General features: G+C 44.9%; 1 protein-coding gene across 38 annotated transcripts in view; it reads left to right on the top strand.

Moving 5' to 3' along the window:
* Nucleotides 1-25,933, top strand: part of EPB41 (erythrocyte membrane protein band 4.1) — a 95,481-nt gene that overhangs the window by 54,416 nt on the left and 15,132 nt on the right. For 9 of the 38 annotated variants that reach the window (XM_077189497.1, XM_077189484.1, XM_077189474.1 and 6 more), the window contains 14 exons: nt 333-408; nt 868-1,086; nt 3,226-3,313; nt 3,846-3,998; nt 4,787-4,884; nt 5,220-5,392; nt 6,973-7,089; nt 8,367-8,495; nt 9,704-9,805; nt 11,308-11,513; nt 13,278-13,334; nt 13,447-13,491; nt 14,242-14,304; nt 17,307-17,486. In XM_077189497.1, coding sequence (XP_077045612.1) covers nt 333-408; nt 868-1,086; nt 3,226-3,313; nt 3,846-3,998; nt 4,787-4,884; nt 5,220-5,392; nt 6,973-7,089; nt 8,367-8,495; nt 9,704-9,805; nt 11,308-11,513; nt 13,278-13,334; nt 13,447-13,491; nt 14,242-14,304; nt 17,307-17,486 — 1,706 coding nt within the window. Of the gene's footprint in view, nt 1-332; nt 409-867; nt 1,087-3,225; nt 3,314-3,845; nt 3,999-4,786; nt 4,885-5,219; nt 5,393-6,972; nt 7,090-8,366; nt 8,496-9,703; nt 9,806-11,307; nt 11,514-13,277; nt 13,335-13,446; nt 13,492-14,241; nt 14,305-17,306; nt 17,487-19,399; nt 19,451-19,858; nt 25,734-25,933 lie in introns of those variants that run through there. The other 29 variants (XM_077189492.1, XM_077189472.1, XM_077189496.1 and 26 more) reach the window with 27 other exon arrangements.

Genomic DNA, 25,933 nt, shown 5'->3' with positions numbered 1-25,933 from the left:
TCCCTTTTCAGTCAATGAAGGAACATGTCAGTCATTGAGCTTCTTAGCAATTAATTTAATTTTTGCCGCAAGTTGTGGTTAATCCAGGTGATTTTCCCTGCCTTGCTTTTTTTCTTCTGTTTTTCTTACCTGCTGTAAATGAAACCACATCTTACACTTAGACAGGTGTTAAGCTGCTGCCAGCTGTGAGAGCAAGCAGTATTGAATCAGTGTTACATCTGCTAAATTCTGAAGATCAGATTGGCTATTCCCAGCTGTTTTTTGTATCAACTGACCATCACAAAGCCGTCCCAGTGTGTTTATTTTTCTCAAGCTCTCCCTTGTCATTGCAGGAGGCCCCTGGGATTTTACCTTCAATGTCAAGTTTTATCCACCAGATCCTGCCCAGCTAACAGAGGACATCACCAGGTGAGTTATCCGCGAATCCTACTGCCATGTTCTCCTGGATGTGGAATAGAAATGTTTCATATTTGGGTGATTTTCCCTCCTTCAGGAAGGACATCAGATACCTTCACCATTTGGAGGGGGTTTGGTTTGTTTTTAGTGGATGTGATGATGCTCCCACACTCCACTGGAGTGCATGTGTAAAGCAGTGTCATTTATAACTCTGCCATGTATGTGTTCATATAAAAAAGTAAATTTTTACCTAAAGCCAAGATTTTCTGGTCATAGTGTCCTTTATTCCATTTGCAGAGTGGAGGTGACCTTGAATCCCCCAGTCCTCCATGCTGTTTACCTTGGGAATAAGTAAAACTTGGAAACAAGCATTTTCATATGTTCATCAGTGGCATAAAAAAAGAGACTGATCCTCAAGTTAATACATTTCTCTCTGTTCTCTGTGAATAGCATTTTCCTTTCTGCCCTCAGGTATTACCTGTGTCTGCAGCTTAGACAGGACATCCTTACAGGGCGGCTGCCCTGCTCCTTTGCCACCTTAGCTCTGCTGGGTTCCTACACTGTCCAGTCAGAGTTGGGAGACTATGATCCTGATCTCCATGGCCCAGATTACATCAGTGAATTCAAACTGGCCCCAAACCAGACGAAAGAGCTTGAAGAAAAGGTTGTGGAGCTTCATAAAACATATAGGTAAGGCACAGTGGCTGGAGGACTTGTTTGTGCACAGCAACATGAAATAAGGGAAATAATGGGATTTTCTGGTGTTTTCCCCACCTCTGTGAGCTACGGAAAACCTTTGGATGTCCCATGCCTGGAAATGTTCAAGGCCATGTTGGATGAGGCTTGAAGCAACCTGGGATAGTGGAAGGTGTTCCTGCCTATGGCAGGGGGTGGAATGAGATGATCTTTGAGGGCTCTTCCAATCCAGACCATTCTGTGATTTTATGATGACTCTGTGAACATTAACTTTTAACCAAAAAATCTAATACTTTGGACAAAATCTTTCTAGAAGCAGGAACTCTTTTTTTCCTGCATGAAGAAGAAACTATGTTTTTAGAAAGCAGATGGGAAGTCTTGCAATTATTTAGTAACAAGTGCTTTTTTTCCCCCCACAGAATAGCCATGAAAGTTTAATTCATGTGCAAGTGCAAAATTTACTTGTTTTAACCTTGCCCTTTGCCTTTTTTTAATATATTTCTTTGGGATTTATGTAATTTTGGATTGTAGTTTGATCTAGTTTCTCCGTTTACACACTGTAGCCTACAGCCTGTTTGGGGCATTCTTCTACCTCATTTAGTGAGTAACGTTCATTTCCTAATGAAGGAAGTGGAAGGATTCCAGGTGATGCAGGAATTGCAAACCTGCAGTAAGTGTTTCCTACTGCAGCCATGACCTGGGCAGGTGTGTCTGGTTCAGGTAGGGTTGGGCAACTCCTGAGACTCTCCCTGGTATCAGATTCAAGGGTAAACCTCTTCCTCATCCTATTTTGGGCATATCTTCCTAGAAAGGAAAAGATGGAGCAAAGACAAGACTTTCTGACGGGCAGATGGGAGCAAAAAACTGGAGCACATTGGGAAGGGTGGATGTGGGCTGTGGCTGTGACCACTCAATACCTCACTCAAGCCTGCAAATCAATATTTTAAATTGATTCCCCTCCATTTACACTGAGAGGAGAGGAAATGAGGGAAAATAAGAACTGGGCCTCTGACAAGCTTCATGACTTGGTGTCAAAGGCCATTTGCTATGCTAGAAGTGGTGGATCACAGTGCTGAATTATTCATGGCCTCATCAGAAGGAGACTTTAATGTATAAGATGTAGTTATATTTAATCTGTCTGCATGTGCAGGAGAAGACAACACGTCCCCATTTAATTTCTGGTCTATATTTTGTGAACATTAAACTTCAGAGGGTTTTCAGTGGAAATCATAGAATCATGGAATTGTTTAGGTTGTAAAAGACCTTGAAGACCATGGCGTCCAGCCACTACCCAACACTACCAAGCCCACCACTAAACTATGTCCCCAAGTGTTCTTTGGACATTTCCAGGGAAATCTCTGCTAAACCGTGCTCTGGCTCTTGCTACTGTATTTACAAGGCACATATCAAGATGGTGACTGCTCCTGGGGCTTTCCTACAAGATTGTCCTTACAGTGGACTTTGCCCTGTCTCCCTCCGCTCAAACCTCTATTTACATCACACACAAGATATATGTGAGTGCTCAGTAAGGAAGACATCAAAGGAGGGTAGAAAATGAAATGTATGCAGCTGAATCCTCTCCCAGCAGAGCTGTTAATGTACCTCATACACCAGAAATGTATTAACAGGGACACTTCAATAACGTTGATAATGGCCTCCATTATCAGGATGTCTTTGTTAAATTGTGCCCCTCCTGCAGACAGGGCACCATCTGTTCCCAGAAAACCCCTCATTCATCAGGTCCCCTGGTTGGAATCTCTGCTGAGTGGTTTCAGCTGTCCGTGTGTTTGGTTGGAGAACAATAGCTGGGCTTGGGGAGGTCTGTGGGGAATAGGACCTATCACCTTTTGCTCAGTTGGGTTTCTTCTGCTGAATCAACTTTTGTCCCCTCACTGCTCTTCCTTGCTTCCTTCTCTAGTGCCTTTACAGCTTCACAGGAATAAAGTGCAGCTCTGTTACTGGGTTGCTCAAAGCACAAATTTTGGCAGTAAGAGTGATTTCATAATTCATTATCTAGGCACAGATTTGTTTGTGTTAAAAGCTAAAGGAAATCTAATGGATTTCATGAAGTCTGATCTGTCTCCTCTTAAAAGCAACAGTTTTGAGAATACCAATCCCTTTCTTTTTCTGCAGATCCATGACTCCAGCCCAAGCAGATCTGGAATTTCTTGAGAATGCAAAAAAGCTGTCTATGTATGGAGTCGACCTTCACCAAGCCAAGGTGAGAACCAGTGTGTGTGGACCTACCAGTGGATTTTGTAATTTGATTATCCTTCCCTTGCAGAAGCAAGTTTACCTGTTTTGGGAAGCTGCTTTGGAAAGAGAGGAAGTACAGAAATACTGACATATAACAGAAAAGCCTCAGGCATTCCTGCAAGAGAAGTGATTGTGGTTTCTTATTATTTATATGTCACAGGAAACTTTCCAAAGCTTCTCTTATAGACAGGTCTTTTCTCTGAGTAACTCAATACAATACATATTCCCTGCCATATGAGCCTCTGTGCTCCAGGAAATGCAGGATGGGCTCTTGATGAGCCCTTTGGGCAACCAGCAGAACAGGAGAGATCAGGAGGAGGGAGGAGGTTGTCAGGAAAAGCATGAAAGAAAAGGAAGGGTGGACATGGGACTGGGAGCTGGAGTCTGGGTGGTGGGGAGATGAATTTATGGGAAGACCAGAGGGATAGTTTGGAAGGCAGCTGCTGACATGAAGCTCGTAAACCTGACACTGCTAAAATCCTCATCTGCATTCCCAGGACTTGGAAGGAGTGGATATCACTCTGGGAGTCTGTTCCAGTGGCCTTCTTGTTTACAAAGATAAACTGAGAATCAACCGCTTCCCATGGCCCAAAGTCCTGAAGATTTCCTACAAACGCAGCAGCTTCTTCATAAAGATTCGGCCAGGGGAGGTACGACTGGCTCCTCTGGGCTCCTGTCATCCTCTGTTTCCTTGGAATCGTCACTGTGTGTGTCCCTGGAACGGAGCGGGGCGGGGTCAGGCTCTTCTCTGCAGGAACGTGTGTCATCGGGGTGTCTGAGCCCAGCTGAAGCTCCAAGCCAGCTGGTGACAATGTAACAACGTGTCATCCAGCACCACCTCCTGGCATCCCTGGGTATTCCCAGCATCCAGGGAAAAGCATGGGAGGTTGACAGATGAAATTAGGGCCGAACTAACTCATTTTTTGGAAACAGGGCAAGACAATGGCACTTTGTCCTGCTTTCATTCAAAGAAAATAATTAAAAATTAGAATTAGCTTTTCATCTAAGTGCAGGAAGCAGGGAATGGATGCATTGGTGCTGCCTCTCATGAGTGGGGAAATCCCTGGAGCAGCCTGGTTGCATCAGAGAGAGAGGCTACAGTGGGGATCCACCTCTTTCCTCTTTTTCCTCCTTCTCCTGCTTTGACTGCCATGAGCCAGCCTTTCAGGGAGGTCAGTATTTGACCTCAGCTGACAGCTGGGCAGTATGACAGGGGGGATAAACCCACCATGGCATGTTGCTCTGCAAATTCCTGTGCATCCTGAGGGATGCCCGGGCTAGTGGCCAAGCCCTCTCTTTCCTCTGACCTGAGGTCCTGCTGCACATTATGGGGCAAGTTCAGCAGTTTGTGCCACAGCAGACCAAGGTGGTAGGCTGGGGACTGGGTTCCTACCACAATTATTTCCTGCTATACTGAAATAACTTATGCTTTCCACAGCAAGAACAGTATGAAAGTACAATTGGGTTCAAGCTACCAAGTTACCGGGCAGCAAAGAAGCTCTGGAAAGTATGTGTTGAACATCACACCTTCTTCAGGTGGGTTTTCTGAGCAGTAGCCTCACCCTAAGTAGCTTAGTGCTTGAATATAACTATTGAAAATGAACATTGTTCCTTAGCTTTTTGGAAAAATGGGAGAGAAATGGTTTCAGGGACAGTAGGTGCTTATTTTGCAGGAAATTTTAAAGCAAGTTTTGCTTTGTAAGACCCATAAGACAGAGATCTTTGGGTCATGTAGATGTGAGACATCATTAGTATGTGCATTTCCTTGGCCAAGTGAATGCAAGAGACTCCTTTAATTTCTATTTTAATTGTTTTTCACATGCCCCTTGCTGGCTTTGGAGGTGTGATTTTTAAATGTGTGTGTCTTTCAGGCTGACTTCCACTGAGGCCATCCCGAAGAGCAGGTTCCTGGCACTGGGCTCCAAGTTCCGCTACAGCGGCCGGACGCAGGCGCAGACGCGGCAGGCGAGCGCCCTGATCGACCGACCCGCGCCCCAGTTCGAGCGCACGGCCAGCAAGAGAGCATCCAGGAGCCTTGATGGAGGTGAGTCAGTCCCTGCTGCGTCTTCTCTCTGCCTTCTGGAGTCACCAGGATGCTGAAGTACTCCTAAAGGAACACCTGGATTCCCTGCTGTACAAAAACACAGGCTTAACTTGTCGCTGTAGAACAAGACCTTGTTCCTGCCTCTTACATGTTTAGGAATTATGTGCCTGTAGTGAGACTGAATTGGTGCTCAGTTGGTTAGAGCAGGGTGCTGATAACACCACAGGAATGGGTTTGTTCTCCATATTGACCATTCACTTAATGATGAAAGTTAGACTCTATGATCCTCATGGATCCCTTCCAACTCAGAGTATTCTGTGATTCTCTGATTCTGAGTTGTACTCGGTGATCCTTGTGGGTACCTTTCAACTCAGAAAATTCTGATTCATCACACAACCTTCATTCGCATCAACAAAACTGCCCAACCAAATGAAAAATTCCCCCAACACAGAACAAAAGTGGACAATTTGCACCCAATCCACCCCTTTTGCCATCACCACAATTACAAGAATTTCCCACGATCATTCTGCTCTCTAACATTGCTCAGTACTTTTGCGCATTACCTCTCCCAGTTTTTATCCTTATCTCAGTATCACAGCACTGTGAGGTCTGTTATGGGTAAATTAACTTCATCTCAGGCAGACCCAATACAAAAATGCAAACTAAGGGTGGTCCCAGTAGAACTGACTGATGAAAAGAATTTAGGTAGGTCCTGAAGGCTTATGGCTAAGTTCTACTTATAAAGATATTTCTTCATTTGATCTCAAAGCATTTTCCTTTAGAAAATCAGGAATTAAGCCATTCTGTTTGTTTTGTTTCATATGACTTCTTAAATTCCTTAGTTTTACGTGAGGGGGAGATTTTTTGCCAGGATAGAAGCTTTTTCAGTGTCTCTTAAAGCGATGCTCAGGTTGGAGTTGAGGTGTGTCAGTCAGATGGGCTCATCCCTGAGATTTTTTAAAAGAAATTGATAGCAGCAGAAGAGCTGAGGCATGGAAAAGGGAGTGCCTAAGTTTGGTCCACATGATCTCTATCACAGGGTATTGAGAGCTAGGGAAAGAGGAGCATCCCTGTGCACTGTGAGGATCCAGGGAAAGAGGAGCATCCCTGTGCACCACGGACACCTGCCTGATGGAGCAGGGACTGTGTTGCTTTGATCCTTCAAGTTTGTTCTGCAGCCTGGGGGGACCAGGGCTGCTCAACACCCCATGGCCAGCAGCAGCCAGGCTGTCCCTGCTTCTGGGCTCAATGCCATCCTGAGCCTGGGTTTTATGTTATGGAGCTGGAGGAAAGGGATGGTTCAAGCTCCATAAGGCAGCAAAGCCAAATTGCAGCTTCCCTGCAGTCTGGGCATGCGAAATTCCTCAGGCACAGTGCACAGCAGCAAGGGAACCAGTGCTGCTGCTTTCCCATTGACCATGCCATTGTGACCCCAGATGAGTAGGGAAATCACAGCTGCAGTGCTACACCTGGATGTCAGAGCTGGGAGAAGAGCAGCCTGGGAATGTGACACTCCTGCCCCCTTGACATCTGCGCCTTTGCCATGCAGGCAGTCATTAACATATGCCCCGTTTCTTCAGCTAAACATGCAACTCAAAAGGTTGAGTTCAGAACCATAGAGGAAGAGAAGCAGAAGGAGGTGGTGGTGGTTGAGGTTCCTGAACCAAAACCTGCGGATCAGATCCGAGAGAAGCCAGGTATAGCTGTGGTGGTGGCTAAATCTCTCTGCAGTGCCTTTCCTATCCTCTACATGCTCGTTCTTGGACAATTTCCAATTTTCACCAAATTGGGTGGCTTTCTCTCTTCATTTCTTTGCAAGAAGAGTTTCTCAGTGAGAGAAGACACAGCCCGGCTCTGGAAGACTCCTTGAATTTCTACCTTGCACCTTATTCAACTGCAATTCTTGTGGGGAGGTGGGGAAAAGATTAGGATGTGCTGGCACTTGAGAACTCTCTTTTTAAATGTGGGTAGTTTTGTATATATGGATTTGAAAACTTTAAGTTTTCAAGTCTTGATCTGGAAACTTCTCATGAAGCTTCTGAAATTCTTCATCCCAGAATCTCCTTGCCATTTTGGGTTGTTTTTCTTTTTTTTTTTTTTTTTTTTTTTATGTTTGAGAAATGCTGCCCATTTTGCTCTGTGGAGCTTATATTTCTCTTAGAATAGGTACTATTAATAAATATGAATGTCCTTAAGAGGTGTGTAGGTACAACAGCACGTGTGAATACTCGCAAGTGTATCATAGCAGCAGTGTTACAAATATTTGCAGTCTTCATCACTTGGATAGTGACCACCTGTGGTGTGTTAGGGCTGGAGATAATTCACACGCAAATACTTTGGGTGTCCTCCTACCAGCCAGAATTTTTTGACTGCTTTACTGCTTTTGACTGCATGACTGCTTTTCTAGTATCTAGATCAAGTTTTCATGAAGTGTGGCAAACTTCCTCTCCATGGGCATTCCTTGAATCATGACTAATCAGCATCTCCTGGTGGGGAAGGCCGGATGCTGTAAAAGCAGAAGGTGGGGAATTTCAGACACCTGGGTAGATTTGAAGTTGATCACTCAAGTACATTTAATTAAAACTGCTAGATTTTGGATAGCTTTTTTGTCTGGATGTGTTTTTCCTTGATTTTGACAGCCAGCACTTGCCTCCCTCCAGACTTTGCAGGCAGAGCCCTTCTTAGTTCCACGCTCAAGAACTGTTCATGTGTCCCATGTCTCCTTTTCTGGGCAAGGAGCCCATAAAGCTTATTTTTGTGTTCTTTCCTCCTCTCATTCAATACACTGTTGGGTCTGACAGCACTAAAAAGCACTGACACACACTTCTATGCTGGAAAATGACTACTGAGCTGCCTGCAAACCTCCTTGCTGTTCCCAGCTACTGAGAAGGATCTCCTCACTCCTTGCTGTGGTGGCCATCGCGTGTTTGTGTGGGTCCCCAACCCTCATTAACACCCGCAAACCTCTTTCTAGCCAAACACACCCTTGAAACTTTTGAAATGAAGCCCATTGCAGAGGAGGCTGAGGAGGAGGAAAAGGTAGAGGTCATTAAGGTTCCTGTTGTCAAGCCAAAGTCAGTGGAGCTGGTGCAGCCGCGGTCAGGTACAGCTGCAGTGGTGTTTGGTGGCAGTGGGTCCTGTGCTGATGCTGCTGGGTGAAGTGATGCAGTGCTGTAGGACAGAGGTTACACTGGTTGTGGTGGTGTTTGTTGGCACTAAAATCACTCCTGGCTTTGCTGTGTGCTGCTTTTCAGGCGTGCTTTGGGTGCAGCGAGTGGGTGCCATGCCCTGGCTGTGTGTGGAAATGAGGGGGCATCTCTTAAAGCTCCTCCCATACTGTCCCTTCTTGTGAGGTTTGTTCCCCTGAGCTGCAGGAGTGTGCAGTGCCTGGAAATCAGGTTATGAGATCTGGGACTGCTGGAGGTCACCTATATTTCACTTTATTTCTTCACTAGGGAGCTGCTACTTGCCTAGTTGGGGAAGGATGTCAGAGCAACACCGCTGCTGCAGACAGATTGATATTAATCATAATTAAAAGTAGAGTTGATTATTTGTTGCAGGAAGAAGAGTTTGAAGCCATAGAGGGAGGTAGCTGGGAACATCACATGTTTCCTTGGTTGCTATGAAAACCACCAGAGAACAGTCATGGCCCCAAGGCTGCCAGAGCTCCAGGAACATTTGGACAATGCTTTCAGGCACTGGGTGGGATTGTTGAGATGTTCTATGCCGGTCCAGGAACTGGATTCAGTGATCCCGCTGGGTGTTTTCCACCTCAGCAGATTCCACGATTCTGTATTCCACAGGATATGTGGCAGCAGATGGGACATCAGCTGGTGTCAGACCTGAGCACATCCAAGGCTCTCCTGCTGTAGCTGCCCCTTCTCATCCACCTCCTGTACTTTGCCTCATCCTGGCTTTTCTGCTCCCAGTAGGGACTGTTGATGAGGTGATGGCCATGCTGATGATGATCAGTCATAGAATTCTGCAATGGTTTGGGTTGCGAGGGACCTTAAAATCATCTAGTTCCAACCTATGTTTTATATCTCAATGATTTTTACTGTGTTTAAATCATGTGTTAAAATAGTCAAAGGCTGGTAATCATGAAAATGTAATTAAAATACAGTTCTGGCAGCCCAGAACTCATTGTTGGATGGCACAGGAGAACCTTGGTGTCTGTTACTATTTTTCCTGCATGTCTTGATACTCTGGGAGAGCAGCTAGAGAGATGGCCCTGTGGATTTACTGGTGGCAATATTTCCTTTGCTGCTTCCTCTTTAAGGTGGCATTTTAACACATCCATAACTTTTTTAGCCAAACGTGATCTTGGCAGTATTGAGATAAGCCCAGTTGAAGAGGAGGAGGAAGAGAAAATGATGGCGGTGAGAGAACTAGAGCCGTTGCCAAAGGAGTCAGGTACCACCGCAATGACAGCTTTGCACTCCCAGCATCCTCCTCATCCCAGCCATCCCTGCCATCTCACCTCTGTGCAACCTTCCCAGCAGCTGTCACTGCTTCCGTGACATGAATACACTGGGACACAGCACCAATTGTCCTTTGAAGAGGATAACACAGTGTCTGGGTCACAGAAATGAAATGCTGTGCCAAGGAGCAGGGAGAGAGTGGAGCTGGCAGTGGTGGGGTGGGTTTTAAGGTTGTTTACAACAGGATGTGGTGTCCAGGAGTTTGTCTTGAAAGTGTCATTGCAGTCTCTGGAAATTCCGAAATTTTAAAAAAAATTCTTTTTTAGCCTCCACCTTGTACATTTTTGGCCACATGGACACCTTATTCTCTCTGTTTTATTAAGACACAGATGAGATGCTGTTACCTTTTCAGTACCACAGGAATTCTTACTAAGGAAGTTGCTTGAAATTACAATTTTTATTTTAACAGCAAATTTTCTGTGAGTGACTGGCTGGACATGAGTGACCTCATGTTGGCTGGAATATGATACACAGTATAGTCCTGCTGCAAACTGTGATTCTGGGAATGTGACATCATGTCAAAGATATTCTTTTATGTGACAGGGTGTCTTTTTAGTGAAACATCCCTAAAAACCAACATCAGAAGAACCAAATAGCTTATTATATACCTATGTGCTTTTAGGAAATTAATTTGGGCTTGCTTTGTCACACAGCTTTGGCTTGACTATTTCCTTGGGGTTGGGCAACTACCTGGCAAATCAGGAACTGAAGTAGGCAGTTGACTTTGTGTGGACCTAGTGCTTGTATTTACAATTATCATCCTCTGAAAAGATGGCTTTTGGCAGTATGCTGTTCATTTCTGCACTGTCACTGGCCTGGAAGTGCTGGGTATCTTCCCACTGTGCTGCATTGAAGATATCCAGCTCAGACACACAGTCCCAGCCTGCCTTGAAACCCACTGGGAAGTTGCTGAGAAGTTTGCTGGAGCAATGCTTGTTGATTTTTGGCGGGGGGGGGGGGACACACACACACGAAAGCCTGTGTTTTTCTTCCAGAAGCCATCTGTTTCTGTGTGAGGAGATGCCTATGAGTACGGAACTCCTTACACCGTGTCTTTTTTAGTTGCATTGGAATGGAGTCCATGTCAGTTGTGTGTAAAGGACCCAGAAATTCATGGCACAATGTCAAAAATAGATTTGCCTTTCTGGTGTGGCTTCTGGTGTGGCAGAGTGCAAGCTTGCTTTTTGTAAACCATCTGGTATTGGGTTTTATTTGATTTTATCTTAAACCATAAGGAAAATAATCTCAACTCTCCTGTACCAAATGCTCAAGCTGCTTTGCTCAACATCTTTATTTCTTTTCCCTTTTTTTTCATACTCCTCCTCTTTCTCCCTTTCTTTTTAAATGACAGCACTGTAATTTGGAAAGACTTTGCACAATCCATTGAAAAGTTACCTGCTCTGAACCTTATCCCTGTCTGTCCCCCATCCTCAGCAGTGGCTGTGATAACCCCAGAGCGGAGTCCCCGGCCTACATCAGCCCCAGCCATCGCTCAGAGCCACCCTGCAGAGCCAGGCCCAGCTAAGTCCAACGTGAAGGACGTGGCCACATCTAAAGTAGGGAAGGAAACAGCAAAATCTGAAGTGAGACGTGAAGAATTTCCACTGGAGAAACCCGAGGAGCCAGTGGATGCCTCAAAGGTAGGTCCGAGCGGAGTCTCTTGGGAAGAGCTGGGCTGGAGCATCGCTCAAGGAAGTCACCCCAAAGCAGCAGCTCTGTTCTGGGAGATGAGGGGTTCATCCCTCATCCCTCAGTGCCGGATGGGAGCAGGCACAGGGGTCTGGGTGCCAGGGAAATCCCAGCTGTGACATTCGGTAGAAGAAGGAGCTCCAGGGCAGTCGGGTATTGGTGGTTGTAGTCAAAGCAAGTGCAGCCTGCTGATAGATGGTTAAAAACACTGGCAAGAGCTGCATGTGATCATGGAACTAGAGTTCAGAGCTCACCCATGGCCAGGCTGTGCCCCCTGATTCCTGGTACGACAGCAGGAGTGAATTCCAGTGAAATCAGTGATAATGGATCTGGTCTGCAGCCCAGCGCCAGAATGTTTTTCATCTTGGTAGGCTTTTGCTGGGAGAGCTGGTAATACAGTGCTGCAAATTGGACTAAAACTTAAGTTAAAAATGGCACTGGTGAGACCTTGGGGAGTTTATTGTTTAAATTCAGTACTTTTAACTATTATTTGATCTTTCTACAAATGTCTGAGTTCTTTGCTGGGGTTGATACGTGTGTGCTGTTCTAATAAGTTGAAATAATGTGCAAAATTATTGCTGATGTTACAGTGTCCTTAATATTCAGCAGATATTACTGACTTATTGAAACCTTACGGTGGTGCAGAGGAAGTGTTTGCCTTGAGACAGTTTCCACATACTCCAAATTTAGCTGTTCTCAGCACTGCTGGAGCCACATAATTCTGAACATATCACACAGTGGGTCTTGTGTAAGCATTTCCAGGGAAGATTCCTATTAATTAAGGTTTGGAGATGGAGGTGAAGAAAGGGCATTTGCTTCAAAAACTTCCATGGCCTGTGTGAACAGTAATTTTTAAATGAAACTGCTGAAGGGAACTTCAGGTTGGCCCTGTGGGGTGGGAGTCAGAGCACAGAGATCCTGCCCTGCTGTTCCTGCCCAGCTGCTCCCCCTCCCTCATGTTACACTGAGAACAAGGAAATTTTACTTATCCCATCTTACTTATTGCAGGTTTTTTCCTAAATGCTTAAACATTAGATTTTTTTTCTCCTTTAAACATAGATGTGGGAGGAAAATGTGGATTTGAACATACTAAATTTACTGTTTCTCCAATGGAGCTGCAGCTCACTTCTTTTAACACCCACTGATGCTTTTGCCTTCAGAGTATGTGGCAATCTAGTTTCCCTAAAATACTTTACTTAGAGTGTTAAGACAATCTTGGCTCTCTACTTATGGACAGGAAAGAACCTAATTTGTGATGTTAGGCTTGGTTTTGTGGCTATGCCTCTTCTTACTGCCTCCTCCAACATAATACCTGCGATACAGCCAATAATTTCTGGTTTTGAGAAGGTCTGTGTTAATTTGAGCATGTTGCTTTGTTTGGATTTTCACTGGGAGATCCAGCTGCAAATGCCATTTGAAAACATTGCCTGACCAGCCTACTGTGAGTGGGAAGCCCTTCTTCAGAAGCACTGGAGAGCATTGCTTTCAAATACAAATAATTCTCAAGCTGGAGGAATTATTTAACATGCCATTGACTAACAAAGTGCTGGGGAGCTGCTGTGTCATTAATCCCTGCCCAGGGCTGCATGTTGGTTTTTGCATGTTCTCCTAGCACTTCAAAACCAACTTTATGCAGCTGTATTTGAAACTAAATGGTTTCTTGAAACAAATCTACTAACAAGAAATGTTTTTACCAATTTATTTCCTAAATGTAGGTGAGGAAAACACACATTGAGGTCACAGTCCCCACCACGAATGGTGCCCAGCCCCAGGTTTGTGCTAATAATTCAGTTTAGGTTGTTCACTTTTTTTTCCCAAGGTTCAATGTAGTTAAATGAACCAACAACTTTTTTTTTTTTTTTTTTTTTTATCACTGCCCAACAGCAGCAGCCTGCAGAAAAAGAGGAAGAGCTGATAAGAATGAGGAAGGTTAGCCATTTTACCCTTTCACCAAATTTGACATATCATTCATGCATATGTAACTTGTTTAAAAAGACAGTGCCCCAATTTCTTCATGGGCTTTGGGTTGGGGTGTTGGTTTTCTTTAAACTGTCAAATTCATGATCTGAAAATTAATAGCTTTTTGTCCCATAGATAAGCTCATTGCTGAAATTATGCATGTTGAATGTTCAAAAGAAACACATGTGTTTTGATTTATGAAATTTCTTCTCTGTAACAAATTCAGTTACAAACTAAATGTAGCCTGCATTGCAGAAAATGCGAAACAAAAATCAGGAGAAAACCTCTTTGGTATTGATTAAGTAATAGGGAAACATCCAAGATGGGAAAGTGGTTAAGGTGCAGTTGCTATGCACGTTGTGCTCGTAAAAGTCCCCCCAGGCAGTGCAGCCTCGAACTCAGGGGTGGGCCTGCATCTCCCAGGAGCGTGGTGAGGTGACTGTGCGAGGCTTCCACAGAAAACCAAGAACTGTGTTTTTGTGGCCAGAGCCAAGGCCCCCTGGGAGCTGTCTCTTTAAAGGACTCATTACATCTCCCATTCTCCATGAGCCAGACCCCCATTCCCAGCGGGAATTCCCACCCCATGCTGCCACAGCGCTGCACTCCCAATGCTGAGTTAACTTTTTAATTTGCCGATTTATCAATCCCACAAGACCAACGTTTTAATTTTTTGTGCTTTTTTGTTTTGTTTTGTTTCCCCCTTTTCTTTCATTTTCACAGAAGAGATCAAAGAGGCTAGATGGTGAAAACATTTATATCAGGCATAGCAATTTAATGTTGGAGGTTTGTATGAACTTGAAGCTTTATTTGAGTTGCATTTGCTAAACCTTCTGCATCTGCGCTGAACTTCTTCCTCTTCTGCTGCTGCCATTGTTTTTGCATGCTCTTGCATGAAAGACCTTTTGATTTGGTTGATTTTTTAATTATGCTTCTGCATGGTGACAGTAAACATGATGATGTGCAGGCCTTCTTCCTCTTCTGACTTTCATTCTCTCATACCTTCCCAAAATACATGATTGGCAGTGCTCAGATCTGCTCTGGGACCCGCTGGCTGCTCAAGGGGTCATGGATTGTAGTGCTGGGCTCATTTACCAGTTTTTCACTGCTTGAAACAAATTATTTTCCTGGGGGAAAAGCCTGTGAAAATATAAAATTCAGGATAAGCTGCTGGTGAAGTTGGGGCACATTGCCTAGAGCAGCTGTGGTTGCCCCTGGATCCCTGGAAGTGTCCCAAGGCCAGGTTGGATGGGGTGTGGAGCAAGCTGGGATAGTGGAAAGTGTCCCTGCCCAGAGCAGGGGGAGAATGAGATGGGCTTTAAGTTCCCTTCCATCCCAAACCATTCCAGGATTCTGTGAAACTGTCATCTCTGTGATGTCCAGGTCACCACAATGTCCGTGTTGCTTCTGGCAGGAGGAATCTTTTTGGATGATGCAGTGGTGTTTGCAGCTTTTTCATCCTCTTCCCAGCCATTTTTGGCCTCATCACCCCTGGGCCCCATCCTGCCTTAGTGCCAGGTCCCTCTGGATCTGATAGACAGGCTCAGTGGTCACAGGTGGCTTATCCTTCCACGTTACAGCTCCTCCCTTTGGATTTGGGAGCCCTTTCCACTTGTTTTCACCTAAGCTCAGTCTCAGAACAGACCATGCCAATCATATATTTTATTTTCTTTAATACACTCTGTTATGGGAGATGTTTTGTGACTTCTGATAGTCTGGTCCTGTGTTACATGTTTCTACTCAAACTTGCAGCACCAGCAGCTCATAGGGTTTCCCTGGTGGTATCTCTTGAAAGTGGAGTGTACTAACTGCCTTCTCATCAGAATGTTCAAAGTATTGCAGCTTCTGTGTAGGTTTCTTGGGGTTTGTTGGTTTTGGCGGGGGGGGGTTTTGTTTGGGTTTTTTTTTGGTTTTTTTTTTGGTTTTTTTTGTTTTTTTTGTTTGTTTGTTTGTTTGGTTGGTTTTTTTTTACTGCTACAACTTAGAGCTTTGAGTGACAAGTGAAGGGTCTGCACATGATAGGCAGAGTTCAGCTGCCACCCGAGCACTCTGAAGACCACGCCTGTTGCTTTTTCACCCAATTCAAACAGCTCCAATTTCCCAACCCCAAACAGAGCTTTGTCATTGCTTCTAACCTCTTTTTTCCCCATCAGTGCAATACTTGACTCCAAGCCCTTTCTGTCTCCACTCCCCTTCCCACAGTTCTGTTGCAGGTGCTCCAGCCCTCCCCTACAATCAGGCTGACCCAGCAGCTCACCCCCTTTATTCCCTTTATTTTTTTAATCCATGCACTTGGCAGATCAGATATTTTCCTGGCAGACCTCACCTGAAGCTGCCTGGTGATTTTACTGAAAGCCTTTTAACACTCCACATGCACCAGCTTTCTGCAGAAAGGGTGAAACAGGAGGAAAAGGGTGACACTGAGCAAGCTAGTTGCTCAAGGTGCTTCCCAGATCTGGCTGCAGATAGCTCCTCGTGGCTGTGGCTCCTCTGGCAGCCCTCCCAGGCCTTGTTCCTGCGCAGTAGTGGAAAGCCAAGGTGGTCCCTCTCTCTTCTCTGAGCCAGGAGCACCTGTAGGGTTCTTGGACCAGGCAGGGATTTGCCCCAGAGTCCACAGCAGACTAATTTCTACTTTTTTTCCCTACCTAAGAGGCACTTGCCTTATACTTTCATTCGGGATAGAAGCCAAAATTTGTTATTTTCCCCCCAGACCTGTGCCAAAAAAAGTAAATATTGTTAAAGAGGCATTTGGGGTTTAGCCCTGTGGGGAGGGAGGGTGGTGTGTCCTCGGTGAGTTGCAGGAATGGAGATTTTTGGGAGGGCCCTCCTTTAGGGATGCATTTGTTGTCCCATCTTCTAAAATCGATGGGCTGAGTAACACCTAAAAGCACAAAAAGAGTGAAGTTTCCTGGTGATGCTTTTACTGACCTTGATTTCCCCTTTTCTTGCTACTTTTTGGCCCCATCCTGAAAAGTTGTTTCCTGTCTGCAAAAGCTTTCTTTTCTATAACCTCTGGTTTGCTTGCAAGGAAGAACTATTTTTAAGAAGTTGACTTGCCTTGAAGTATGTGTGTTTATGCTGTAAAATGGCATCACACAGTAAAAATCTGACTTTTTCCAGATGAAAAGTTTCAACAGGAGTTTCTTGATTGATCCAGCATAAAATAAATTTTCAGTTTGATTTTTTTTCCCCAAAAAATTATCTCATCTTTGTTTCTGAAGTCTAAAACGGCCTATGATAGCTCCTGGAGGGATGAGATGAGAGGGAGTGGAAAAAATGGTAATGGGATATTCTGGAAACAAAGATAATTTCTGCTAGGAAAAAAGAGAAACAGGTATGAAGCGAGTAAATAAAATTGAGAAAACATTTTCTTTATCATCAATTGTATTAATAACTGGAAATACTCAGGCTAGCAGAGGATAAAGAAAGCAAACCCACAAAATTTAAAGATGTTAAATTAAATAACCCAAAGAAACATAGTTTGGCAACTTTAAAAAATCCTGTTTGGGGAAAATCCATGATATTCCAGCTCAGCTGTCACCTGGTTTGGTGTAGCTTGAGATGAACCACTGGCATGTCCCGCTGCTGGACAAGACCCTGTTCTGGGGTTGCAGTTTATCCTAATTAAAAAAACAGGAGGAGAGAGGATGCTCCCTTTGTGTGTTTGCAGTGTGAGCACAGTTTGGGAAGTTGTCAGTAGATCTGCTGAGTGCAGCTTTGCTAAGCACAGCTTAGGCAGTCCCAAGTCTCTCCATGTCCCTTCACTTATCCTGTCCTTTTGCTGATAGGATCTAGATAAGACCCAGGAAGAAATAAAGAAGCACCATGCCAACATCAGTGAGCTGAAGAAGAACTTCATGGAGTCCGTCCCAGAGCCTCGGCCCAGTGAGTGGGACAAACGTTTGTCCACCCACTCCCCTTTCCGCAGCCTCAACATCAACGGGCAGATTCCCACGGGAGCGGATGGAGTGAGTACCTCGGCACGGGCTGTTCCAAGGGCAGCATTGCACTGTGGGACTCGGCTCCCCTTAGCTTCTGCTTATTTTCAATTTTAATAGTTAGTATTGACTTGTAACATGTAGAATGTTCTCTGAGAGAATCGAAACTCTAGTCATAGTATTAAAAATGTGATTTTTTTGATAGAGAAGGATGTAAGAATTCCTTAACTGGTATTGATGCTACGTTTCCTAGTGTTGCTGTCAATGTCAGATGCTAGAGAGCACTTCCCATGGCTGGTTTGGGGACTGGGTCATTCCTGGATCTCCTCAAAATGTGGAAAAAACCCTGACAAACCCAATATCCAAAAACCTAAATTATTACTTCAGAGATAACATTGGCAATAACCCAGCGGAGAAGCACTGGGATGGGATGATTTTTCCAAAATCACTTTATTCTCTAGTTAATCTGGTATGTCATTGGGTTTAGACTTGCATTAGGAACTCCAGGTGCTGATCTGCTATGGAGGCTTTGAGAAGACTCCTTGGGTGGCCACAGCAGGGCTCTTCAAACATGATGAGAATCTCCCTTCTTCCAGGAACTGTGTGTTAGTAACCACATATACTCACAGTTACTCTGCTAATTTCCTTGAAAAGGTAATTTTTCAAGGAAAAACCAGTCACCAGCTGGTTTCTTCTTGGCTAACAGACACCTCTGTGTCATACTGGTGGCAACTGGTTCGTATTTGGAGTCTGTGAGTAAAACTGTAGTTAGTGCCTGTGGTAATCAGTCTTTTAAGTGGTAAATGCAATTTTTTATTGCAACAGAAAAATTGCATTCTGACTGCAAATGGTGGTAATTGAAGACTCTCTTGGTTGAAAGCCCAGTTTTTCCCCTTCCTTCCCACAGCCCTGCAGATGAACTAGTATTTCATGTTCAAACAAGGCAGATATTTATTAATCAGGAAATAATCTTTCAGTAGATGGAGGGTAATTGTAACATGTACAAGGGGTTTAACACCAAGTTTACTACAGGCTCCTCAAAGCTTGGAGTAAAGCCAAGACAGCTAAAGGGCTTTTTGCCTACTAGAAAATGAGATCTCCAAAATGAACTTACTCAGGGTTGGTTGTTACAGAATCTCAGAATGGTTTCCATTGGAAGGGAACTTAAAGCCCCTCCAGTCCCACCCCTGCCATGGGCAGGGGCACTTTCTGCTTGTCCCAGGTTCCTCCAAGCCCCATCCAGCCTAACCTCGGTCACTTCCAGGGATCCAGGGGCAGCCACTGCTTTTGTGGGTTACCTGTCATCGGGATTACCCTGTTTAACACAGGGATAGACTTCACCCTCTGTGGCTGAGCCTCAGCGTAGATTCCTCAGGAGTGTGGGCAGCAGAGCTCTGCTCAGTGCCCAGTGGGTGAGACAGAGCTGAGGCTCTCAAGCTCTACAACTGCAGTTCAAGAATGTTATCCTTGGTTTTTATGAAGAATTTCTTGCAAGGTGACCACACTGAGACCTTGGAGGGCTGCTGGTTACCATAACTGGATGGTGTGGGCTTCTTCCACCTAAGGCGGCAGTGGGTCTGCAGCACTGCAGAATTGGTTTCAGCCCTAGATTTGCATTTCTGGAAGTTCCTTCTTAATCTGGTCCTCTTTGAAATGATCTCACTCTGAGGTTGCTATGTCCTGCTATGAACCTCCAGAAATGCATCTTCTGCAGGCACTGACCGGGGAGAAAGTTTTCCCTCACTTGCATGTGTTGAAGGATCATAAATCAGATGGTAATTAAGGATTGTAAATCATGGTGCAAAGCCATTGCTCCCGTTCATGATGGTGCTTTCACCCTGCCTTAGTGGCCAAAGGGTTTTTTGCCAGAGGCCACTTCTCTGCTATTTTCCTGTATGTTTTGTTATGAGACAACTGAACCTTAACACGCTTTGTGTGTCCAGGTCAAGAAAGTCACTGTCCCATCTTCTGAGAGACAGGTTGGTGGGCTTGAGGTAAAGCTGCTGCTCTGATCTGTGCTTCTGAACCAGACTTGCTATTGCAATGGCACTGAGCAAAAACTCAACAGCAGCTGCTGGATAACATTTTTTTTTTTGGCTACATGAAGTAGTTTCATAACTCACACCCAGAGGACTTTGGCACTGCTGCAGCTTTTGCAGCTTTCAATTTTTGCTTATTTTGGTGCATGGCTGGTTCGAAAAAGCTGCATGACCAATATAACTGTGTATTCGGGGACAAAAGCAATTCTGAAAATTTAACTGTTCCCTGTTCTTTTTATGTTGTCTTTCTTTCTTTTTTTTGTTTGTTTGTTTTGGTTTTTTGGGTTTTTTTTTGTTTTATTTTGTTTTGTTGTTTTAATGATCATGTTACTCTTGCATCTTATATTTTATTTTGCTGCCCAGTCTCCCAGCTACTTTCTCCCGAATTCTCACCACTTAGGGGTGTGCAAAGAACCAGTCTCAAAATACCGCACTGACCAGCGGAGGTTGGCTCAGCTGAGGGAGCTTAGAGCCAAGTTTTTCCTGTCCTAAGTACACTTGGGTTTGACCAGGGCTGGCAAACTAAAGAGATGTAGACTTACTGAACAGCAACATTCCCACAACCTTTCCTTTCTTCAGCAGAAGTGCTGAAGCCCTTGCATGGTCCTGTGTGCTGATTTACTCATTCTGGGTTTTTATTGTTCTTTAAACTCCAGAAACAAATATGCTAAAACACGGAGCAAAATTCCAGGAGTATGCACTGCTCCTACTGCCACCCTGCCTGCTCCATGTGTGGGATTTTTAAGATTTACAGTTTTTCACTTGTTCAATAGAATTTTCAAACCAGCTGAAATTTTGATACTCCAGTCAGAACTTTGGAAAAGCATTTTGTATCTGCTCTTCAGTCTGGCTGTTCCATGGGATTTTCTAAACGCTGGGTTTTATGGGCACTGTAGATTAGGATAGCTGTCAGAGACCACATTTTGTACTGCACCATTCCTGTTTCAAAATGCTTCAAATGCTTTTCTCACCATTCCAGTTCCAAAACACTCTGGAAGATTTTGGGCATCCACTTTTCTGGGAGGGCAGGCATCAAACACCCATGATCCTGATGCAGATGTTGATGAGCTCTGCAGAGAGAACATGGTTCTATAGCTCCAGGGCTGGTGTGACGCAAGCCACCAGCAGCTCTGCTCCCCAGGGCAGTTTATTTTATGTTGAGAAGAGCTGCCCTAATGCTTTGCACATCTCCAAGTGTCATTTTGGGCACTTTCCATCTGTCATTTTTGTTCATCTCTCTCTGTCTTTCTTGATCTTCTACCATGAAAGCAGACACGGGAACGGCCTCTGTTAGTACAGGATGAAGACAAACTAAAAGAGCAGGAGATACCTACTGAGACAGCCTTTCCCCGGCCAGCAAGTGAAGCAACTCTTCCAAAGGTTTCTATTGCAATCCCTGAAGAGCAGAAATCACTCAAAAAGTGTCAGCTGTACTCTAGCGTTTTTCCTTCTCCACGTATTCCCTTTATGATGTCCTTCCTCCTGGTTATAGCACTGACTGTTTGGTGGCTGCTCTTTCTCTGAGTGGCAACAAAGTCATGTTGAAACCTCAAGACCAAAGCTCCTGAATTTCTGGGCTGTAGTCTCTGCTGCATCTTCTTTGTCCTGGTTTTTGATCTCCGTATTTGGCTGTCCCTGGGAGGGACACCCCGTGACTGTCGTGTTAATCCCACTGTATGTCCTTGTGTGGCTGTGATGGGACCTAGCAGAAGTGGTCGTGGATTGCCAGGTCCATTCTGAAGTTTCCTATGGTGCAAAAGCAAATTCTTTGAATTGTGTTCCCATCTGCTGTGGGAGAGCAGATGGGTGGAGGAAATCCTGAGAGTAGAGTCTGGTTTCCCAAGCCCCTGAAGACTTCCCATAGGAATTGCTGGAGAATTGCTTTTAAGCTTGTTGTTTTAAATGTAAGATATTCACAAGCTGAAGAACATTTGACAATGATCTAAAGTATGCTTTACAGGAATCTGCTGAATCACAGAATCCTGGAATGGTTTGGGGTTGGAAGGGCCCATAAAGATCATCTCGTTCCCCCTCTGCTATGGTCAGGGAACCTTCCCCTGGACCAGGTTGTTCCAAGTCCCATCCAACCTGTCCTTGAACAATTCCAGGCATGGGAATCCACAGCCTCTGTGGGCAACTCTCTAGGAAGAGGTTGACTCTCTAGGAAGAACATTGGAATCTAATCCATAAACACTAAATTTCTAGGAAACTCAGATTGACACTTAAATAAAAAGTACTGGTTCTCACTGCTGCTCCTGGTAATGAGTTAGGGACAGGGTCTGCCTTTCATTTTCTAGTGGGGGAAACCTGTGACAAGGTATCCCAGCTTCCCTCTCCATTCCTATTCTCACATCCAAGAAAATACATAGTGTTTCAGGAGAAAACTCATTGCAAGGAGATATTTATTGTAAACATAGATTAATTTTTTTTTTTTTTAGTCTGAAGGACTTTGTGCACTTGGAATGTGTTTTATTTAATTTGTGTGGAACTAAATGATGCATGTTTGCTTAGGTCACAGAGATGGAGTTACCTGTTGTTTGAACATTCCCTCTGTTGGCAAGTTGGCTTGGCCACATCAGGACACACTTCTAATGTTAAAGCCCTCGATTGTTTTTGACTTCTTTAACCAAACTGTTGCATGCCGCTCGTTGTTTATTGCCTACAATGTGTCTGGATGATGCTCCCATTTATCCAAGTTATCCTGCCTGAGCTGTGCGGGCTCCAGCCCAGCTAGACTGAGCAGAGCTGGTTTGTGAACTGGAGGGAAGGTGGGACTTCGTGTCTAAGGGGTTTCTTTTCTGTAAATAGTAACAATGGAGCTGAGCTGAGCCCCCCATTTCTCCTTTCAGCACTAGTCTGTGTTCTCCTGTGTCCACTGGAGGACTGGACTGGACACAGTCACTCTGAGAACACCCCCCAGTGTCACCAGTGGTGGCAGCTGCTACAGCAGCATGGAAGAGAAAGGAGCAGGCCTTTATTACATGGACTAAAATGTGTGAATATATATAAATACCTGTATTTATAACCCTTTCTAGATCTGTATCTGTGTGAACAGTAGTATTTAGGAAGCTAGCAGATAAACTGGAAGGAATAAGGTAAACATGGCATGTGCTGTCTGGTCTTAGGGTCCATGGGGTATCATGGGCCACTTGAGCCACCTCTTGCTCTTGAGGTACAGGTTGAGGTGCTAAATGCTGTCTCAGAAACTTAGGTTGCTAGTGAAATCCTTTGTTTTAATCCCACAGGAATCCTTCCAATTCCTCTCGTAACCTGCTCCGATTAGTTCACCAGTTCGTGCCTTTAGGACTTTGTTTTGTGAGGATGCTGAATTTTCATTGGAAAATATTCCTCCCTTTTTAATACACTGCCTTTAATACACAGTCTTCCTCCTTTGGCACTAGGAAGTGTAGAGGTCTGAGGCTTGTTGTCCAGGTGTAGTCTGGTGTGAAGGAAGGTGCTGGCAGGCTGTGTCCCTGAATCCTTGGAGCATCCCTAGGAATGCACTTGGACTCTAGCAGATCTGATGTGGAGTTGAGGAAGATGGAGGTGGGCCCTGGAGAGGAGAGGTGAGGGAGGATGCTGGTATGCCATGTGCTGTGCAGAAAATGCAGGGTGGAAGAAGTCAAGGGATACTTGTGGTTGGCATTCCCTGCCTGCATCTCCTTCCCAAAGCGGTAAACAGTTGTGATGAAGAACAGGGATTGTTTGCTCTCCCCAGCCTGGTGTGAAGAGGGAAGAAGCAGGAGTTGTTTGGATCTCTCTGTCCATTTTCTGTCCATATTTCCTGGAGTTTGAACACAGGTGCTTCCTTCCCAAAGCCATCGCTCGGGATTGCTGCCTGGGATGCTGCAGTGAGCACTGCTGAGTTTCCTGCATTTCTGATCCAGTGACAAGAACTTGGAAGCCACATTGGTGGCTTTGGCAAAGCCATGGTTTCTATAGCTCTGTCACCCACTTTCAAAGGACCTGAATTCTAAAACTTTTTGTCCAAAGCAACCTTAGGCCAGAGTGCTCAGGGTGTCTCATCCCAGTGGGATAAGAGATAGGCTCTGTCACCTCTACTCAATTCTTTAACTCTTTAATTCAAGTGGTCTCTTTCTCTCTTTTTAAATCTTTAGATAAGGCTGGTTGTCATCAGCAAAAAAACCTTGGAAACTTTACACTCTGAGAATGCTCAGGAACATTTTTGCAATTTATATACCAATAATCACTGCAGAGTATAAAGAAATTGAACAAATGCTTTCTATATCTCTGGCAGTTTAGAGGCCAGTTATCCATATTCATCCAGGTAGATCTGATCCCTCCTGAGAGAGGAGGCCTGTAACTTAGCAGGAACAGAAACCTCATCTGTCCAATGCCCCAGGGATGTGCCCACTGGGCTACAGACCCTTTCCCAGGCGCTCCTCTGCTTTTTTCCCAGTTTGCTTGTGATGCAAAGGGAGTGACAGTCCATGGCAATCCACGTAAGGTCTCATTCCTGCACATTCTGTATCCCGTTTGTGCACATTCCATATCTTTTACACCTTGGTGCTCTGGTTTCCCCCTTTTCCCATGATGTCAGCACAGGATGCAGCTCCGAGAGGAGGATTTTGTGAGTCCTGCTGCCATCCCTGTGCACAGGGAGAGCTGATTGGCTCTAGTGCTGTTTAAAGGCTGAGATCTCAGGGGATCTATAAAAGAACCAATACATGAACTTCATTCCTATTTTCCTCAGGAACAAACTTGCTGGGAACGCCAGCAACTCCTGCCTGCCTGCCCCGACACTGGCACCTGTTGACATGGGGATTCATGCACTCTGTTCAGCCTGGCTGGTGCAGTGCCAGGCTATGAGTGATGGAGAGCTGAGTTATCCCTCCTGCAGGGAAGCTGTAAGTGTCTGCAGCATGTAACCTCATCCAGGCTGGCATGAGAAATCCTGGTTTTTCAATGTGACCTGCTGCAGAAAATGCCATTCTGGTGACTGGCACACTGGTGACACAGGCAGGATAAGTCTGCCAGAAGTTTTGTCCAGTGTTTTGTGGTGTGGGCACTCAGCTCTCTGATGCTCTTTGATGTGTGTAGGATCCTGCTGGGAGCTGTAGAGTGTTCAGTGATTCCTATCGCGACATTGACGGTTGGCTTCATAGCCACTTCCTGAATCTCCTTATCCAGATTCCACCTCTTTTGGACACCACCTAAAACACACAGGAGTTTCTTGTGCTTTCTTGCTTTAGGAGAAAGTGGAAACCAGTATTCTGAAGCAGCAGTTGTGCCAGAGCCAATCGCTTGGAACTCAGATTCAGCTCTGAGGCTCTGCTGGGTGTGGGGCTCTGTGTTTGATGATACTTGAGGTCTTCATTGCTGTAAAACAACATCCCTTTTCTTTTTTGACTGCTGAAAGGGAGCAGATAAAGAAGGGTGTTGCCTGCATCTCCTCCCACCTTCTGCCTCGCTCAGGGAGTGATGGAAGGTGAGCTGAGGACTCTCCATGGGCAGCTCAGTCAGGGCAGTGTTCAGCCAAGACTGGCTCCCCTCTCTTGTTTTCCAGTAACTAGTGATGACTCTAAAGAGTAGGTATTCCATATCTCCCTCCTATTCTGAAATAATCAGTAGAGGATGATTTCCTCAGCACGCAGGGAAGTAGTTTGTGTTTGGAGGAATGAGGCTTGGCTGTACCACCAGCTCCTGGGAAGGTTATCATAGAATCATGAAATACCCTGGGTTGGAAGGGACCCACGAGGATCATCAAGTCCAGATCCCAATGGTTATGGGCAAAGTCTTTCACTTCACATCAGTGTTAGTAATTTATCAGTCTGAGAATTGTTTCACTGGTTTATTGGGCTTTCTTTTTTCCTTGCCATGAGTTGATGGTGCTTGTTCTGACCTATGGGATGAGGGAGGAAGCTTTCTGGATAAATTCAGCCCAAGAAAGCATTATAGATTCATGCAGAAGCTCCTCGGTCTGCACTTATTGGTGGGTGACGCTGGAGAACCCAACAGAGGTGATTCCTCTTGTGTCTCTGTTTGCATCTGTTGTGGTTTGTGGGGCTGGAGAGAAAGACAGGCCTTGGTTTGGGCTCCTTTGGGGTCTTTTAGCAGCGGTAGACAGTCTTGTTAGACTAGTCCTGTGGGGACTAGAAACACTTTTCTTTTTTTACCTAAAATGCTCTTTTGGAACACTTTTTGGTTTTGTATTTTTTCTCAGATTTTTCTTTGTAAATATGTACATTTATCCATTAATAAATGTTATTGCAAATCAGATTTTTCTTTCCACTGCTTATTAACCAAAAAAGCTGTATATGATCTGTGTTAATGACTTCTTGAACTAACCTTCAGTATTCCTTTCTCAAAGCAGGAGCCATCAGACTGAGTCATTGTTGATGGCATTCAGAGTGTAGGGTCTGTTAGACACTCTTGGGTGTGGGCTGGGTGCTCCTGGGGAGAGGGAGTACACAAGGC

Source organism: Agelaius phoeniceus, chromosome 22 (assembly GCF_051311805.1).
Source record: "Agelaius phoeniceus isolate bAgePho1 chromosome 22, bAgePho1.hap1, whole genome shotgun sequence".
Lineage (NCBI taxonomy): Eukaryota > Metazoa > Chordata > Aves > Passeriformes > Icteridae > Agelaius > Agelaius phoeniceus.
This window is presented reverse-complemented; position numbering and strand designations above follow the sequence as displayed.